Source organism: Bipolaris victoriae, assembly GCF_000527765.1.
Source record: "Bipolaris victoriae FI3 unplaced genomic scaffold scaffold_64, whole genome shotgun sequence".
In the NCBI taxonomy this organism is placed as follows: domain Eukaryota; kingdom Fungi; phylum Ascomycota; class Dothideomycetes; order Pleosporales; family Pleosporaceae; genus Bipolaris; species Bipolaris victoriae.
In genome coordinates, this window is record NW_014575328.1 from 122,169 (window position 1) to 140,815 (window position 18,647).

At 51.6% G+C, this 18,647-nt stretch overlaps 9 protein-coding genes across 9 annotated transcripts; 6 read left to right on the top strand and 3 right to left on the bottom strand.

Annotated features, from left to right (window-relative positions):
* Positions 1–1,644: 1,644 nt before the first annotated feature.
* On the top strand, positions 1,645–2,840 carry COCVIDRAFT_17577 (hypothetical protein; the record flags this gene model as incomplete). The annotated part of the gene is made up of 4 exons (XM_014699254.1): positions 1,645–1,689; positions 1,742–2,301; positions 2,371–2,431; positions 2,532–2,840. The coding sequence occupies 4 exons, from the start codon at positions 1,645–1,647 to the stop codon at positions 2,838–2,840; spliced, it is 975 nt and encodes a 324-aa protein (XP_014554740.1).
* A 911-nt stretch (positions 2,841–3,751) lies between these two features.
* COCVIDRAFT_104177 (hypothetical protein) lies at positions 3,752–5,393 on the bottom strand (the record flags this gene model as incomplete). The annotated part of the gene is made up of 2 exons (XM_014699306.1): positions 3,752–4,823; positions 4,885–5,393. 2 exons carry the CDS (start codon positions 5,391–5,393, stop codon positions 3,752–3,754), a joined length of 1,581 nt encoding a protein of 526 aa, XP_014554792.1.
* A 2,064-nt stretch (positions 5,394–7,457) lies between these two features.
* On the bottom strand, positions 7,458–8,975 carry COCVIDRAFT_39405 (hypothetical protein; the record flags this gene model as incomplete). Its single annotated transcript, XM_014699307.1, has 3 exons — positions 7,458–8,594; positions 8,737–8,774; positions 8,861–8,975. The coding sequence occupies 3 exons, from the start codon at positions 8,973–8,975 to the stop codon at positions 7,458–7,460; spliced, it is 1,290 nt and encodes a 429-aa protein (XP_014554793.1).
* A 29-nt stretch (positions 8,976–9,004) lies between these two features.
* On the top strand, positions 9,005–9,190 carry COCVIDRAFT_104081 (hypothetical protein; the record flags this gene model as incomplete). The annotated part of the gene is made up of 1 exon (XM_014699308.1): positions 9,005–9,190. The coding sequence occupies one exon, from the start codon at positions 9,005–9,007 to the stop codon at positions 9,188–9,190; it is 186 nt and encodes a 61-aa protein (XP_014554794.1).
* Positions 9,191–9,645: 455 nt separating this feature from the next.
* COCVIDRAFT_104162 (hypothetical protein) lies at positions 9,646–10,873 on the top strand (the record flags this gene model as incomplete). Its single annotated transcript, XM_014699309.1, has 3 exons — positions 9,646–10,101; positions 10,155–10,700; positions 10,754–10,873. The coding sequence occupies 3 exons, from the start codon at positions 9,646–9,648 to the stop codon at positions 10,871–10,873; spliced, it is 1,122 nt and encodes a 373-aa protein (XP_014554795.1).
* Positions 10,874–11,230: 357 nt separating this feature from the next.
* COCVIDRAFT_39407 (hypothetical protein) lies at positions 11,231–13,163 on the bottom strand (the record flags this gene model as incomplete). The annotated part of the gene is made up of 7 exons (XM_014699310.1): positions 11,231–11,499; positions 11,562–11,651; positions 11,708–11,939; positions 11,998–12,304; positions 12,382–12,742; positions 12,827–12,908; positions 13,002–13,163. 7 exons carry the CDS (start codon positions 13,161–13,163, stop codon positions 11,231–11,233), a joined length of 1,503 nt encoding a protein of 500 aa, XP_014554796.1.
* Positions 13,164–13,628: 465 nt separating this feature from the next.
* Positions 13,629–14,357, top strand: COCVIDRAFT_39408 (hypothetical protein; the record flags this gene model as incomplete). The annotated part of the gene is made up of 1 exon (XM_014699311.1): positions 13,629–14,357. One exon carries the CDS (start codon positions 13,629–13,631, stop codon positions 14,355–14,357), a length of 729 nt encoding a protein of 242 aa, XP_014554797.1.
* A 649-nt stretch (positions 14,358–15,006) lies between these two features.
* Positions 15,007–15,186, top strand: COCVIDRAFT_104144 (hypothetical protein; the record flags this gene model as incomplete). Its single annotated transcript, XM_014699312.1, has 1 exon — positions 15,007–15,186. A coding segment is annotated over one exon (180 nt), but the record flags the coding sequence as incomplete, so codon positions are not given.
* Positions 15,187–15,917: 731 nt separating this feature from the next.
* Positions 15,918–18,599, top strand: COCVIDRAFT_39409 (hypothetical protein; the record flags this gene model as incomplete). Its single annotated transcript, XM_014699313.1, has 6 exons — positions 15,918–15,991; positions 16,064–16,449; positions 16,514–16,599; positions 16,674–17,311; positions 17,368–17,538; positions 17,600–18,599. The coding sequence occupies 6 exons, from the start codon at positions 15,918–15,920 to the stop codon at positions 18,597–18,599; spliced, it is 2,355 nt and encodes a 784-aa protein (XP_014554799.1).
* Between the last annotated feature and the right edge of the window lie 48 nt (positions 18,600–18,647).

Below are 18,647 nucleotides of genomic sequence, written 5' to 3' on the forward strand. Positions count from 1 at the left end.
AAGTCGTGATAACGGAAAAAGTTCGTAATGGGTTGGTATGAGAGCAAATGAGAAAGTTTGAATTGCTGGTTCAACCACCAGTTCTTTCTTTGCTGGCAGACAATCAAAGGCGAAGAGTTGAATATCTTGGTTCAATGTTGTTGGCGCTTGCTGACAGTTTATATACCAATATTGTGACCAGGGAGATAGAGCTACCCAGGTTATCCCTCCTATCACAACACCGGCTAGGAAAGCCATCTAGAGTCTTCCAAGATTCTGCGGACCCTGATCAACTTGAGTTGCGTATAGTGTGGCAGTATCGTCAGTCTTGGAAAATTTCGCGATAGGCGCAGGCTGAGGCTGAAGAAACCCACTGCCAAGATAATGGTTGATTGTATTCAATATCGCGTTATGCGCCAATTATGGTGGATCATGCTGGGGGATATGTGAGTAATGGGTTCGGGCCGTGCTTGAACGGGCGGCAAGTGCGGGTGAGGATGAAGGAAGATTTAGGTCGCGAGGTGGTGCATGCGCCAACTACGGACAGATATGGGGTAAGTAGTGTCAGTGTAGCACTAGTTCCATGTCAAGAAACTCCACAATGTCTGCAATCACGTCTTATTCAGCCATTTGGCGTTCTTTGGACCCATAAATTCGGAGAAGAAGTAGAGTCGAGCTGGCCTCAGCTTCTGTCCACTTTTCTGAAGATTGCGACCTAGACCGCAGACCTAAAAAAGAAAAATGGCTTTACTACAGCGAGGGAACCCTTTTGTTTAGCAAAGGGAGTGCTTGTCCGCTTGATTTCATAGGCCAGGCACATTTTCATTGTGGACATGGTGTACGCAATCTGATTTTTTCAAAAGTCTTCTTGCAAGGCTGTGCTTGGTATTGATCGTAGTACAACGTTTTACTTTCATCATACGTGATCGTTGCTAAGGCTTCATACTTTGAATCATTAAGTGCTTTTGTTCATCGTGGATTTTCCAGCGTATCTGCTTCTACGTAAAGGCCCATCATTATACCCAAAGAGGATTGTAATAGACAAAACCACAGACACGCCTAGACCGTTGCCTAACACTATTCACCCTGACATAATGCGCAAGTCAGTACTCCTGAAACTATTTCTATGGATCAACCATAGCTCCTTCTCCTTAGATTATCTGGGTACATCGATGTAATGGACACTGCACAATGTTCCTAGTGGAGATATCGGACCGGAGGTACACTTTACGGCCGTAGTGGAGTGTCTCTAGTCAGTGCAACAACGCTCCGTCAACAGACTTACTACAATACGTGTTTCTCTATCCAGATTAAACAATTGTAATGGAGGGCATGGCAGGATAGTAGACGTACAACAAAAGTGGTAGTTTTGAAGTAGAAGCAAGCAAGCACTACACTGCCTGGTAGTAGGCCCCACCACCCTGGACTACGAGAACGAAAAATTGTATCGGAAAACATGCCGTGAATTTCTTGGAAGTCCACTTGAGATGTGGGCGTAAATAGTGACCATGACAGACCGGACCGATAGGACAAGGGCACTGTAGACTGCAACTACAAAAGTCGAGCGTGAATAGTGACAGACTCCCTACGAGAATTGCAATCCTTGAGCATACAAAATTACAAACTCTAAAATCACTTTTGTATCTATCAACCCCCAAATCAACCATGGTTTCCCAATCCCTCCCCAAAATCATCTTAGGAACTCACATGGTGCGCAAACAATCTACAACCCCCCCATCCCGCACTCCTAACAGAAGCCCAGATCGGAGACGCAACCAAAGACCCAGGCACCGTCCGCTTCGACACCAAATCAGAAGTCGAAGCCCTGCTAACCGCCTTCCACTCACGAGGCTACACACACCTCGACACAGCGCGCGACTACTCGCCCTCAGACCAAGGAGCCTCAGAATGGCGTCTGGGCCGCTCCATCGCCGGCACACGCTTCACACTGCACAGCAAAGTCCACAGCAGCACGGCCGGCGCGCACGCGGCCTCGGCGCTTCACGAGAGCATCACGGCGTCGCTGCAATCCCTCGGCGTTTCCACAGTAGAAACCATGTTCCTGCACTTCCCGGACCGCACGACGCCGTTTGCGGACTCGGCGCGGGCCATGGGCGAGGCGCTTGCGCAGGGAAAGATGGACAAGTATGGGTTGTCGAATTATTCGGCGGAGCAGGTGGAGCGGTTTTTGGGCGCGTGTGAGGAGGCGGGGTGCGAGAAGCCGGGGGTGTATGAGGGACATTATAATGCTGTTGCTAGGGGGTGTGAGAGAGAGCTTTTTCCGCTGTTGCGGAAAAATGGTATGGCGTTTTATGCGTATAGGTAAGTTTGAGTTGTGATTTTTTTTGGGGAGGTGGGGAAGCGTGAGGCTGACGTGCAATGTGCGAATAGTCCTGCTGCTGGAGGATTATTCTCCGAGCATGCTGAGACGTCGAGACGGTGGAAAGATGATGTAAGTGGATATATTTTCTCTCTCTCTCTCCCGACAAATTTTCTCTTCTTCTTCTTCCGGATTTTCTTTCCTATGTGGTCTAATTGGAAAAAAAAAACAGAATTTCATTGGCAAGCCGTACAATGTCATGTACGGGAAGCCGCCAGTGCACGCAGCGGTAGCGACGATTCTCGAGCTTGCAGAAGAACATGGGATAAAGGGGCATGCGGCTGCGATACGGTGGACAGCATTTCATAGCTTGCTGGATGCAGAGTGTGGGGATGGTCTCATTTTCAGCGTTTCCAGTGTGGAGCAACTGCATAAGACGCTGGATGCCCTGGAGGCTGGACCGCTTCCTGTGGAGCTTGCAGAGGCGATTGCTGAAGTGTACAGTATGGTTGATGGGGCTGAACCGCCGTATCATGTGTAGAATGAGGGTGGTGAGTCAGTGTTGGGTATAGCCTCATGTGTAATGAATCGTTCTACAGTAATTTGGGAAACGGATTCCTGGTCAGCGGGTCTAGCATTGTCTTTGTGTGCCACGTGCTTTGTTGCTATACCTGACCGCGCGTACATGGCCCCTTGATCTAAGATGATGGATTGCGAATACGAGGTAGTGGAAAGATGCTGATGCAGTGTCATGAAGATACGTATATGCGGACCGATTCTGTCTCACAAAACCATTCTGTGCAGCAAATCTACTGTCGTACCGTATCTGGCGACGATGACATGTGGAGTCGTATGTACTGTCTCCCAATTCTATCTCGTCGTGTCAAACAGCGGTGTGCCTAGTCGGTTCTACTTACCAACTACCTACTTTCATCGCCAGCCTTGTTATTGTCGTCGTATTCGGCATTTTGATGAAGACGTAGCGTGCCGTCGGGCCTGTACATCATACGGTTGATCGACACGGGAACAGGCCGCGGGCGGTTAAATTTAGTGAACGCCCAAAAGCTTTTCACAACCATGAGACAAAACTATATTGTGGTTTCGCCATCGGGGCTTGATACACGCTGGTTGTTTTGCAAGTTTGTTGCATGGCATGCTGTAAGTGATATCTGATAGCTATTGTTGTAGTGCCCATGCTGTATATGAAGATAGTATTTATTATAGGTGGAGAACAATAGTAGTAGAATACAACATCACTTAAGGACCCGCACCGTTGCGGCTGAAACCCCTTCTTGGCAACTGATGCGAAGATCCGCAGTTGCAGATGACAGCTGATTGGCTGTGTGATCCACTCAACGCAGTAACTCGTCACGCATGCAATGCCAAAGGAAACTCTGCCGGGTGGAGAATCTAGATCCGATTACACTAATGACTTGCACGATGTACTATGTTCTACACATCAACCAGGGTCTCGCCTATCTGGTCTTGCAGTGGGTATTCCACTTTAAAATTCTCAATCAAGCGGACATGCCCTTCACTTCTCGGCTTGATGCTATACGAAAAGTCGTGCAGCCGCATGATCAAGCCAGGGGTGCCGATTCGTTGCGGTACAATCTTGTTACCCTTTTCATCTATGGCATTCGTCATGTTGAACGCAGCCAAGAGGCGAGCGACGGTAATGAAAACGGTTTGATCGGCTACGAAGCGCCCGGGGCAAACCCTACGACCGAAGCCAAAATTTGCGTCGGTGGGATCCGGCTCGTTGCGAGGCGCAAGAAAGCGTTCAGGATCAAAAGAGGAGGGATTCGAATACGTCTGCGGGTCGTTCAGAAGCCACCATACAGATGCTATGAGGTACGCTCCTTTGGGGATTCGGAAGCCGCCATAGCTCATTTGTTCGTCGGCCTTGTGCGGTATGGCTAGCGGTGCAACAGGATGCCATCGAAAGACTTCACTGACTATGGCGTTGACGTACGGCAGCTGGTCTCGGTCTTCAAACTGCGGTAGTCTGCCGTTGCCGACGACGGTGTCAATTTCCTGTTGCGCCTTCTTCTGGACATCTGGGTAAAGTATCATGGCCAGGATGAAAGCATAGAGGGAAGCAACAGTGGTATCTGAACCACCGCCATACATGACAACAGCTGTCTTCTTGATGACATCTTCTGTGCTTGCTTGGATGTTGCCTGACTTCTCTGCCCCTTCCTTCTCCTGCTCAATGAGTGATGAGACATAGGATGGTTTGTGAGTCCCTCTGGCCATCTCCTTGCTCACATATTCGTAGGGAGTGTTGAGCGTTTTGTTAAGCTGCTTGTTCCAGTCTCGAGCTGTCTGCTTGAACGACGTGCCTGGAAGGCCCTCGGGAAGATGTTTGAGAAAGGGAAATGCATTGACTGCCCATGCCAACAGATCGGATGCCTGACCGAATATATCCATTGTCTCTTCGATCATATGAACCAATGGATCGGGGGAGTCGGGAGTGATGGAATAACCATACGTGATGCGAAGAATGACGGCGCTCGCTTCACTGTAGAGGCGGGGCTGGTCAGCAGAGATCAGAGCAGTGATGTGCGGCTGGCTAGACTTACGACTTGACATGCTTGAACAAGCCGGCTGGATCGTTGAGAATGTTCCAAAGAAAACGGTGGGATTCAAGGTTCTCTACTTGCTTGAAACGTTCGGCCACGAGCTTTGTGCCGAAATGTTTGTGGATCATTTTACGGTGTTGCAGGTAGGTGGAATTGAACGACAAAAGGTTCAGTAGCCCCCCGAATCCGCACATGTCTGCAAAAGCGAACGAGGGTCGAGATGACGTTATTTTCGAGGATTTGGTCAAGATGTCGCGTATCGCATCACGATCGTGGAGAAGAATGATGGGCTGTCCAAGCATGCTCACGGAGCTTACGGGGCCGTAAGCGTCCTTGAACTTGAGCCAGTGTTCATATTCAGGAATATTGCCAGGAGGCCCATCTGTGATATTCCCAACGATGGGGAAGCCTTTTGGTCCAGGTGGAAGATTGCTGTTATTGTCTCGCAGCTTCCTCCAGAGCTGAACACATAGGAGGAGCCCCAGCGTAACAGCAATGAAAGATAGCATTTTGGAGAATCCAAGTCGGCAGTTATTGCCTAGGGCGAACGAAGGTGTGTAGCAAAAGCTTGAGCAAAAAGACAAGTTGAAGTACCTCGTTTGATAATCGATCCAACTGGTTTTGGAGTGGGACGCTGTAGCCCTCCGAAGTCAGCCCAGACTATTTTCCATCCATAGGAAAACGCGGTATGGCGGAAAAACACAAATGCAAGCCTCATGATGGCGGGATCCCTGATCTGACGGTGCCATGCACGGGGAAACCCACAACTACGGCCCGATTTATGGGGGTTAACAAGGCCCTGCAGGTCCCAACGATGACACTTGTGGGGTTTGGTCATAGCCTAGATCTAGGAAAGAATTCGTTAGCTTTGTAACATTGAATATTTGCCGTTCTTGCCGCTGGAGAGATTGTGTTATTGACATGTGGGCTTGTCAGGATTTCCAGCTGCACTCTCCGGGGTGGTAACATGACGCTGAATAGGAACAATCTAAGTTTTACATCATCAACTTCACATTGAACTGTGTCTATGCTCGCCATATCATTCTTTTCCCTTCTAAAAGATGTTAGTAAGGGTGAAGCAGTCGATACTGTCCAACCAGGGCTTGGAAGCACACTTGGGCGGGCGAAACACGTGTGCGGCACCATTTAAGTAGATGGCGTGGGCAGTTCCTCATTTGCCAAAATGAAAAAATTGATTGTAAGATTTGTTGTACATTGCCTGAGTCGGTAAGGAAGTTGTTCGTCTTTGGACGATATTGGGAAAGCGCAATTTTCCGTTCATTGCGGGTTGCGTGATATCAATTTTGGGGATAAGTTAGGGTCCATTGCCTTTTTTTGGAGGGTTCACTGAGACATGTTTGTGTAAAACAGATATACCTGAACTGAGATAGGAATGAAGACTACAATCTAAGCCAAACTGTAGTCTAGTGACGTCGGAATATAAAGTCGTCCAGATCAGAGGCAGCCTAGTACTGAGGAATCATCATCATCACCATGATGAACTGGGATGCATTTACCGTCAGCTTGCTGACAACTGTCATGCCATCAGCAAATCGGAGAGTTTCCTGCTATGGGAAGCTGCATGCCTCGATGTCTCGCGCTTCGCCCAAAGATATCACCCAAGACAGCCTCGTCCACTGGTCTCTTCGACGGACTTGGTATGGCACAGAGACACACTAGCCATCTGGAGCAGGATATTGTGGTATCATACTTGCCCAAGGGCAAAGCAGTCCCACTGGAGGAGCTTGTGAAGCCGATAGGTCCCGTTTGTCCTTGCATTTCCGCATAAGAACGACGTGTGCGCAAATATCTAGTAGATACCGTCACACATATAAACTCCCCACTACGACATTGATCTTTGAACCAAGCTTACCTTAGCAAAGCCATCAGCAACACACGGCCTAGCCTAAGTACTCGGATGCCTGAGCGCAAGATATATAAATATACAATACAGTAACCATTGAAGGATTTTCGCACATGGCGCTTCTCCCGGCGCTCACAGCTGAAGAAATTGCGAGCATAACCCCCTCCCGACGCTGTCAGTCTATATGCAGCGGTTGACTGGATACTGTGGTGGATAGAATTTTCTAAAACTGATTGATACCATTGCGCGCACTAGAGATGAATGAGCATTAGCGCACCCTTCTGACGCGTGTGCGCTGATGAGCATGTGTGACAGATTGCCGTGCGGCTGATGTGAGTGGCTTTGACTTTGGCCTTGCGAAAGCCATGACATACCGCCACTGGTAGGGTGAGACAGTGACTGCTGGAGTCGTTGAGATATATGCTCCCTTGTTGTTAGGAGAACACTTAGATCAGGGATGCATGTTCACAATAATAATGGAGAAGGGAGTAGCGCCCAAGTTGCTTGATACTGCAGAGTGGGTCGAATAGTTTGATTATCGGGAAATAGATTAGGCAGTAGCCGCTGCTAGGAGACTGACGCATGTCGCTCGGTCGTATGACAAACCAGAATGTTTGTGTTGCTAAGGTGTTTACATGGCGTTCATGTGACGGGTACAAAAGTGCAATGTCGGTAGCAAGAGAAGACAAGGAAATGGATGGGTGACGGTCTAAATGTGTGTCTTATTCAAACCCTTTGTGAAAAGAGGGCTCTGGCGGACACGCTCCCAGTCGTGCAACATGACAGTATTTGCTGTGCAGTCGCGAACCTCTGCACCCCCGCGCTTGATGACTTCGTCTTCATAGGCAGTGATGGCAGCTTTCCGATCTTGGCCAGCGTGTATTCTGGTGATGGCGTCACACAGCTTCCCTGCGTCTGTGACGGAGTGGTTGAGGCCCTGTCCGCGTTGGTACGTCATGGGGTGAACAGCGTCGCCGACCATGGTGACGCGTCCGTTGTGATTGTCCCAGCGATGAGCATCCAGGCTAGGATCCCACTCGGTAAGGCCAAGATACCATACGGGTGTGTCGTCGGGGGTCCATTCCAGGGCGCTCTTCCAGGGGTCGCAGAACTGCTTGGCAAGTTCCTTTTGCTGGGCGAGGCGTTGAGCGCTGGTCCAGTGCTTGGTGGCCTCTTGCTCTTCTAGGCTGCTGCGCCACGAGATGTAGTAGAAGAAGGTCCAAGTCGAGGGGTCATTTGCATCTGGGGCATGTTGCATGCCGAAAAAGGCAAAGTAGTTGTTGGGGTGGGCCGAGGCCAGGTAGAGGGGGTGAAAGGACCTCAGGTAAAGGGCCTGCTCCTTGGTGAAGGTGGACTGGACAAAGGTGGCGGCATAGGGAATGGGGTTGATGGCGCCCAGCTGGGGGCCGAGCAGGAGGCTGCGGGTGACAGAGTGAGCGCCGTCGGCGCCGACGAGGATGGAACCCGTGGCAGTGGAACCGTCGGCGAAGTGGGCGGTGACGGAACGGCCGTGTGGGGGATGCGAGATGGCGTGGAGCGGAAGGTTGTAGCGGATGTCGATGCCGTGGGACAGGAGCTGACGCAGCTTGCTCCGTCGCAGGCGGTAGAAGGGCCCAAAGGTGATTGCGGCGACGAGCTCGCCGGTGTCACCGCGGAGCCATTTGAGCGTGTCGAGGGGCTTTGTGGGATGGTTGGGGTCGACCTGGAGACTCTGGACGTGCTGCTCCCACCAGCCACGTGGCATGAGGCTCTGCAGCACCGGGGCCGCCCAATGCAGGCCCATGTTCCAGTCGCGATCGCCATGAGCAGCGCTGGTCTTCTCGAAGACGGTGCACGCGATGCCGGCCTGGTGGGTGCTGTCAGCACTAATAACACTGTGGGCATGTGCTATATAGTATGTTCGCGTGTATAGTAGTACCAAGTAGTGCGACAGGCTGGCTGCGAACACCACAAGTATGTGTCTGAGTACAGTACTCTACTCTACGTACCTTGGTCAGGCCTTGGGCAAGCGCCAGGCCCGTTATTCCTGCGAATCAGTAAGAATAGGCGCTTTTACATGTGTGGCCCGCTGCTGTTGCTGCACTGCCGTTGAGGCGGCGTCATGAGGCGTACCGGCACCAATTATAAGGACTCGGTTGTGCGCATCGCCGTGTGCTGCGTCTGCTGGTGCTTCTGCTACTGCTGCTACTGCTGCTGCTGTAGTACTGCCGGAGTATGCTTCCCCCATGATATCGTCTGATGATGATGTCTCGTCCAATGCGCAGCAGTTCCAGAACGACGAGAATAAACTTCTGCACCGGCACCGGCAAGCTCCACGCCAACGCTATCAGGCCACCACCACCACCACCACCATCATTGCCTGCAACAGCCGCGCGGACCGAATGGACCAGCAGCCATTGCATTCCGCGGCTAACAAGCTTTGCCCGGGGCAACCTGGACTAGTTTGGCCGTGTTTGGAGAAGGAGTTGGAGGTGCAATATACGCACGGCGTCTGTTGGCTTGCCCTTCACCCATTCACACGCGGCGGAGGGCGAGTCCGGCGCAGGATCGCCCCGGGGGGTTTCTACGCCAATCCGGACCCTCGCCCTCCATCATCCAGCCCTCGACACACACGCATACCCCATGTCCCACGCCTCGGCCAAAGACACGACTGTTCATGAGCAAAAAAAAAACGGACCAATGCCATTGCGTTGGATCAAGTGCATTTCCCTCGACTCGAGCACCACGACACGACAAATACGCCCCCTGCTGCTCAATTGACTAGTCATACTACTTGCTGCCTTTACTAATATGTAACCACACCCCTCGGCCCGCCATCCCCCAGGACACACACACACACACACACACACTTTCTCTCCCTCCATCACCATCCTCATCTCACCCTCCCCCCTCTGGCAATGGAACCGTCCAGCCCGCACAAGCCCGCGCAGGCTGCCGGCATCCATCTCCACCCTCAGGACAGCGCCATGCATTTGCAAGACACGCCCCATCCCCCGCAAACTGCCCCTGCCTCGCCATACCCCACGTCGCACACGTCCGACACCGTCACCGACGACGACGAAGCACTGGCCGGCTCCTCATCCGACTCGGGCTTCGACAGCGGCAGCCTCTTGGGCGACGGCACCGACTCGCTCGCTTCCTCCATCCTCAACCACCGCATGGAAAACGGCCGCCAGTACCATGCCTACCGCGACGGCGCCTACTGGGGCCCCAACGACGAGCTCGCCAAAGAGATTCTCGACTTTGCCCACCACATGTACCTCTTAACCCTCGACCAGAAACTGCACCTGGCCCCTCTGCAGAATCCCCAGGCCATTCTCGACTGCGGCACCGGCACAGGCATATGGGCCATTGTGAGCACCACACCACACGCGCCCTTTGCCTGAATCCCCACTAACGCGTCCAGGACATGGCAGACCAGTATCCATCTGCCACCGTCACCGGCACGGATCTCTCACCCATCCAGCCCGAGTGGGTCCCGCCAAACTGCCACTTTGAAATTGACGATGTTTCTTTAGAATGGACCTTTCCCCCAAACCACTTTGACTTTGTCCACATTCGCGAGCTGTTTGGCTGCATCCCGGACTGGGACTTTTTCTTCGCCCAAGCCTACCGCCATATCAAACCCGGAGGCTGGATCGAGATCGTAGAGCACTCGGTGTGTCCCATTGCCGACGACGACTCCATGAGCCCGGATCACTTTTACCATACCTGGGGCAAGGTCGTGGTCGAGATGGGTGACAAGTTTGGCAAGAGCTTTACCATCTGGGAAGAGAGTGCAGATAGGTTACGGACGGCCGGCTTTGTCGATGTCACCGTCGTCGACTTCAAGTGGCCAATGAATGGTTGGCCTACGGACAAGAAACTGAAGAACATTGGCAGATGGAATCAGCTGCGCCTCATGGACGGAGTCGAGGGCTTCATGCTGCGGCTACTGACTCAAGTCGGCGGCGTAAGTATTGCACAGTATCAATAGCCTTCCTACTGCCTACTAACTGTGTACAGTGGTCAGTCGCGCGAGCCCAGCTCCACTTAGCCCAGATGCGCAAGGAGCTCAAGAGCTACAAAACCCACGCCTACCTTCCTGGAACCGTTGTCTACGCCCGCAAGCCCTTTCGCACTTGAGAGAAACGGCATACTACTGGTGACATGTCTTCCATCAGTACTTCCTGTGCATAGGATACAATCCAATCACCAGCAAAGGTGATGGATGAACGGCCAGCATCTTCTTCCTAGTAGTACGTTCCGGCATCAGCGTCATCACGTACATCCTTCAAAACCGAGGTTAGTAGCGCAATCGCAGCTACCTGGAGCCATTTACGAGCACACTACCTCGGCTTCGGAAAATCACATGTCGCGTTCGCACCTAGTAGACAGTCACGTGATTCTCGGTAGAGTACACCATGGCACAGCCTTACTTCAGCATGGACAAGTTGATGTAAGTACCGTCATGATTGATATTACATCTCCCCGCTAGCCTTTCTAAAGATGAGGGCTAGACTGGACTCCCTTTACCCTGTCTATATTACAAAAAGGCTTTCGCGCACTGGCTTCACACTGGACCCTGTAATCGGCAAGCACCTTTTCGGGATCGGTATCCTGGAGCTTGGTAATACGGTGTTCAGTAGCGTGAAATGGCTGAGGTAGCGCAGGATACGAATCTGTGAGCTGCGGTGGGCTGTACTGCAGCCCCAGAGCGTCTAGCACAAGCGGCGCCAGGGATGCTGAAGATAGCAGGATGCGAGGCATTCCTTTGAACTGCAAGTTAGACTAATGTCTTTTGTCAAGTAGCGTAGAAGAAATAGAGACGTACCATGTCCTGTGTACCCAGCATTAATGAACTGATTGCTGCGATTCGGGAGGGCGCCGACAAACGGGAAGCCATCTGCACTTGTTTCGTGTGCTAAAACATATGCCATTAGTTTCCCGACATGTTCTTGTATTCTCCTCATAACTCACCACCAGTCCAACTGCCCCCCTTCTCAACATCAAACCCCAACTCTGCAATTTTCGGTCCCGGCCAACCCACTATATCCGCCGCCGGCCACGTCTTGTAAAACTCCGGTACACCAGGTGCCTGCTTATCGTCTTCATCGTTCAAAATGCTGATTTCAGGGTAATGACTGAGTAGTTGGCGGGCCCCGCCTATGATGATGACGTTGTAGGGGGGTGGTAGTTGAACGTGGTAGTTCTTGTATCTGCATTAGCATTTCTCTAGAATCTATGGATTGGGGGAGGGGGGAGCGTACATTCACCATACCATCCCAATGCTGCGCCCCCGTCCGCTTCAACAAGCCCTCGGGTGCCTTGATGGCTGCGATGGCACCTAGTTGCGGGAGAATTAAGCGTTCGAATTCGGGGAGGAGGTGCGAGGCCCAGCGGCATGTGGCGTGGATGACTGTCTTCGCGCGGAGGGTGCCGCGCGGCGTGCTGAGCGTAGTGTAGCCTGCTGAATCGCGGTCGGAGACGCTGGTGACGGGGGTGTGCGAGTGCAGGGTAAAAGTTGGGGTTGTGAGGAGGATGCGGAGGAGGGCGTGGATGAATTTGTAGGGCCATCTTCACACCGTGTTAGCGGGACATTTGCTGATGATGGGGGTGGATCAAGGGAAAAGGGGTGGAGGAGTAAGGAATACATTTGTCCCGTTGGATGCACAATGGCTTTCAGTGCTCCTTTCATCTGCGTTACTTCTTCTGCTTCGGCCTGGTCTTCGATCTTACGGCATAGCTTTACGATTTCATGGTCGTCGCCGTGATCTTTGCGCATTTCATCGAGTGCGTGGCTGAGTCGGCTCCATGCTTCGTCGGACATGGCTGCGTCGAAGGTCTCACCGAGTTTCAGGCATACTTCTTCTGTGATGCCTTCGGCGTCGCAGAGGTCTTTGAATGCGGCCAGGTGCGCGTGTTCGTGCCGGATTAGGTGCATGGCGCCTGCTGCGCCAAAGCGGTCGCGCCATATGGGGTATCGAGAGTAAAGATGCGGGCGTAGTTGTCCTCCTATTTTTTTTTTCAATCTTCTGTCAGTATCCAGGTGTAGTATGTAGTGGGTAGATTTTGATATCACGTGCGCAACCGACTTACCATTTCGCCCAGTAGCAGCGCCACATACATCGCGTGCTTCTAGGATCGTCACTCGCGGCTGTGTAGATGCATGTTCGGTGTACTAAAAAAACGGCGGCCGCATATGTCAGGACAAGGGGGCTTTGGAATTGCTGCGATTGGGGAAACATCTGTGGGGTGTGGATGCGTGACATACTTTGTGGAGCCAATAGGCAGTTGAGACTCCGGCGTAGCCACTGCCAATGATTGCAACATCGGTTTCTTCTGGGAGCGTCTCGCTCGATCGGTAGTCGCGCAAAGGCGACTCGGCGGCTTCAATCCAATATGATTTTGTGGGGTTGGGTTTGGGCAGAACCATTGTTACGTCGTAGCAGTATTCAAATTGTTGGACGGTTCAGACAAGACGTTGTAGACTTGGCTTGCAGGCAGGGAACATGCACGTGGTGCTAGTCTCACTTATTTCAAGACTTTCAAAAGAGATGTCCATGGTAGTACTCTTGTACCGGCCGGTGATTGCACCGGTTCAACCATGGGGAGATGATGGTCCGATCACCGGCCCGGCATCTGATAAGCGGCGGGGTCTCTTCTCCAAAGCTCGTGCACCACTGTGCTACGAGCTGTGACCGGGTGGCCGGCATCAGGTTACTCGGACGCGTAGACTCATGTTTACAGCATTATTAAATTCGTATTTATCTCGAGTCTAACTCTTCAGTCCCACATTTCAACCTCTCAATTGCTATCCCTCCCTTGCCAATTCGTCATCAACCCCGCTTTACAAGAGACGACCAAACAGATCTTGAAAAAGGAGGAAACAAAAGGAAAAATGGCTTCACCAAAAAAGCACGTCGTCTTCGACGTTGTAGGTACTTGCGTCTCTTTCGACGCCTTCTACGAAGCAATCAACTCCGCAATTGGCGCCAAACTCCGCCAACACACCATAACCGCCCAGCACTTTGGCTTCACCTGGCAAACATCCGCAGAAATCGAATTCACCTTCTTCTCCATCCACGGCGGCTACAAGCCCTACAAAGACTTACTCTCCGGCTTCTTCTACCGCACCCTCAGCCTCTGCGGCGTCCAAGACCCCAAATCCATCTTCACGGATGAGGAAAGAGATAGATGTGTGGAGGGCTACTCGGCGCTCAAGATGCGACCAGGTTGCCACGAGATGTTCCAGATACTACGGGATAACGGATTCACCATCTGGGCACTTACCACCGGCGACGTCAAGCGCGTAAGCGGATACTTTGAGCGTGCCAACTTGCACATGCCGCTTGAGAACCTCGTTAGCTGCGATTCCGTTGGTGTAGCGAAGCCTGCGCTTGCGGCCTACCGCGTCATGTGGGATCGGCTGGGCGAAAACGATATCAAGTGGTTTGCGGCCGGTCACATGTGGGATGTGACTGCCGCGACCAAAGTGGGGTTTCGAGGCGCGTTCACGACCGTGTATGAGAAGGATGCTTGTTTGGATGTTTTTACAGAGGCCAAGATTGAGGTTGTGGAGGATAGCATGGTGGGGCTGGCTAGGGCGATTGTGGAGAAGTCCGGGTGAGATGATCTTGGAAATAAAATCAAAAGTACATCTCGATGGTGTTTGTAATTGTTTGGTAATCATGCGAGCATACACTTCTTGACCGCTTGGATTTACCGCTCAATGACGACGAGATTCCCTTGCTACGAGGCGGTGAGTATGTTGACAGTGCTCTCTCATGCCCAGTCAACGACAACCATCTAGGTACTCAAGTATTCTAAACAAAACATCTTGCTCAACTCAAGGTTTGAAACTCGGGCATACACTACCACTGTCACTGCATTACTGCAAGCTCCTAACATCGGACTTCGCCTAAAATAGTAATCGTATGGGGTATCGCGTCCGCCTAGGCGCTAGTGTCAAAGTATTCGTCTTCGTTATCAGATCTTCTTTTGTCGCAAAGCCTTTGCCAACGCCTTCGTCATGATTTAGTTAATTGATGTCTCTAATCATGACTTGGGAATAGTCGAGTTTTCTACTTGGGCGTTTTTCACGGTTTATCTACCGACAACTATGAAAATACGACTAAACTGATCCTGTTTTGATCACGACTGCTTCTGGGCATCACTCTTGACTTTGGGATTCTCAATTACCCCTCCGAATTTTTGGCTCCCCATAGAGTCGTCAGTAATTCCATCGTAGACTCTGGTTGCAAGCTGTGGGTAGTTGCCTTCTTGATGCCGGACCTGCAATGTCTTGTGATCAAGCCTCCAATAGTGGCGTTCCCGGCATAGGCCCTTTTCCGTACCAGGTCATGCTTGCACGGAACCACGCTGAGATTTGTCGAGTGCTGACTTCCCGTCTCCAGAATTTTCCAGATGCCGTGGAAGAGGCCAGCTGGTTGCACTGATTGAACAAGTACCAGGGCATTCCGTGCCGTCTCTGAGTAGAGACGGCTTGATGACTGTGGACCATCAGCGTGTTTGCGCATAGGTGTGGCAATGGGAAAGCTCCAGGCAACAGGGACAACAGTCACGTCAAATAGTTACTTGATAACAAGGATTAAATAATCTCATCACGATCAATGTCAAAGGACGCAAGCATCGACATGGGACGTGTACACTGCGGGTGGTGGGACGAGTGGTAAAAAGCTATGGCTGCAAGGGTCCATCGTGGAAAAGGGTGGGGTTGCGGGTCTGGTAAGCAAGACCAAGACAAAGGTAGCTAGTTCTTAGTCTTTATAAGAGGAGAGGATGCGCGGCTAGTCACTAATGCTACTCGCCCAGGCTTGGACGTCTTCTCAGCTGTCATTCTTATACGGAAGGGTTAGTTTGACTGACAAGATGGGGCTATAGTAAATCCATTGGACGTGCTGATAACCAAAAATTGGGTAACCCTCCGATCATCCAGGTGCGGTGTCGTAACCCCTCGCAGTGGTTGGGTATTATCTATCAATACCACATTCATGTGCATGGAGTACTACACACCATCGGCACTTGAGCCCGTCACGTGCGCAGGGCAACCGGGCCGGTTAGAACAGCCATCCATGTCTATCCAACCGTGCCGGCTATATTCACTGACCGTGCCGGTTGCGCGACCATCCAACCTCCACTATCCACTTCACAACGCTTCCGGTCCAGTATGGAGCTCGAGAACCCAAGGCCCACTAAGAAGCGTCAATTGGCGGCCGGAGAACGACAACGGGCGGTGCGAGCGTGAGACTACACCCGCCTATTGCCCAGTGTTCCCAGCTGCGCCCAAGACCAGCGCTGACTTGCTCTAACTAGTTGTGACGAATGTCGTCGCTTGAAAGAAAAATGTGAGGGTGGCATGCCATGTAAACGTTGTCGCCATTTACGACGGACATGTGAATTCAACAATGCCTCTGCACCAACTGCCAAACGTGCACAAGAGCCCATGACCTCGTCCAAGGACCTTAAGGAGCGCGTGAAGTACATGGAGGCCATTCTCCATCATCACCTTCCGCAACTGCCCTTGGACATCGACACCTTACGGCGCACGTGCGAGTCACTACCTACCTGGTCACCTGGGTCCGACCGACATAGCACATCTGGCTTGGCCGTAGAAAATACTGCACACCCGTCAGCTGCCGATAGTCCTGGCATTGAAGATGAGAAGTGCACCGTTGAATATGTTGATGATACTACAGCTCGTATGTCGCTACCAAGCTCCACCCAAATGCACCAAACTGATCCAAAGCTTGTACGTGATGGCAGATTACTCTGGTGAATTCTCACACTGGAACTTTTCCATGCACATCAAACGAAACATTGATGAACTAATCGCCAAATCTAGTGTCCAGGTAGGTGTGAGTGTACGTCTTCATTCAACCTTTCAACCCTACATCGTAAAACTATGTGCTCATAGCATTCTCAGACTTTGGAAGAGGTCAAACGCGTTCCAGATTTCTTCCGCGTTCCCGAACCTGATCCTGGTTCGACATCTATTGCAGATATCATTGCCCTAATTCCTCCTCGCCCGGTAGCTACCTTTTTGGTCAATGTGTTCTTCAGACATGCTACGAGCTTTTACTATTGCGTCGACAAGCATTGGGTCAAAGAAACGCTAGAAGATCTTCAGACAAACTCGGCACGCTTACGTTCCAAGCACGTCCCTGCCGCTTGCGTAGTGTTGATGGTACTTGCAGTAAGCACTCAATACGTGCACTTGGAAACATCAAATTCAAACGGCAGACGTGGACGCAGATCTTCAGCCGATTCTGATGCTCCTGCTAACTGGGAGCTGGACGTCGGCTCTACCTTCTACCGTCAAGTAGCCAAGTCTATTTCTGAACTCATACATGCTGGTTCTCTACTGAGCGTACAGGCGTTTCTTTTACTCGGCTTTTACTCCTTGCCGCTCGATGCATCTGGACTGGGCTACATTTATCTGAACCTAGCCGTTAAAGCGGCCATCCAGAACGGTATGCATCGAAGAATATCACGGGGCGCTTTCGATGCAAGATCAAAGGAGATCAGACGGCGCATCTGGTGGACGGTGTATTGTATGGAAAGGTCCGTGTGTTCGGGGGATGATCGCAATACTTCCGCTTACAGTTGTGCACGTGTAGGAAGATTGGCATATATCATGGCCGGCCCGCTTCCATCTCACGCTCCGATATCGACTGCGATCTTCCAAGCAGTTCCACTCCAAACAGCATAGATGGCGACACGTTCGATGCAACTGGGTTACTCGAATCCATTGACCTAACTTGCCAGGCAGAGGCATTTCTGCACCAGATGTGAGTTGATCATACGACAAAGCTGCCGTGATAAGATGCACATGGCTAACGGTACTGCCAGCTCCCAACTCCGAACATGTCCAAGACAAGAAGCTTGGCTAATCATGGACCGCCTCAAGCAAATGAAGACTAAGCTGCCGCGGCCATGGGCGTTTCGCTACCGCGATATATCATCACCTTTAATGGGAGACCGTATAGAGGTGTCAGAGTCCCGTGCGCGACTTCACGCCCACTTGGAGTGTTGTCTGCTACACATGTTTATTGGGCGGCCTTTCATCCTGGCCCATCGCCAGGTGCGAAAAGAAGACCCAAAAGACGACAGTGACGCAGAGCATTCGGAAGCAAAACCTGAAGCTACGCCCGCTCCCCCACATATGCGCTGGAACTTCCTGGTTGAAGATTGTATCGCAGCTGCGAATGAAGTCATCAACATTTGTCATGGCATGCAGATTGGTAGTATGGGCCTCTCAAAAGCGTCCTATGCCGAATACAGCGCCTGCCGTGCATCACTCCTGGTCCTAATCGCGTATAGTATTTGTCGTCGTAGCAACGAATTCTCAAGCAACTTACAAAAGGGCCTCAACGCGATACGGGAAATGGCCTCAGTGGGTGACTCCGCGCGCTCAGAGGTACTGCTTCTCGAAACCCTGGAAGCCGCGCTGAATCGGCTTCAGGCTTTTGATGTAGACTGTGACCAGAGTGTATCTGACACTGGAGAAGAGATAGTCCAGGATGGCTACGAGGGTTTACGAGATTGGTACACCAAAACAGCTGGCGCCATCCGTTCCCGTGCTAGTTCGTCGATACCAATGGCCAGTGATGGGTCAGGGATAAGGACCCAGGGCGTCCCGTTTTGCCCGCAACCTGCTGCCCATGGTATGGAAATGCCAACAGATGGCATTCTAGAGAGTCGCCCCGTCGATGAGTATCCTTTTAATCTCGACCTTTTCAATATGGACGGCAACATTGCTTTCTTTACCTCCGGTGTCAACAACAGCGGCAACGTGGAAAGCGAATTGTTTGAGAACTTGCTAAATGGGGTGCCAAGGCATAGCCTTTAGCCAACAATAATGAACGAATACGAATTTCCTAACGCAAGCAATTCCTAT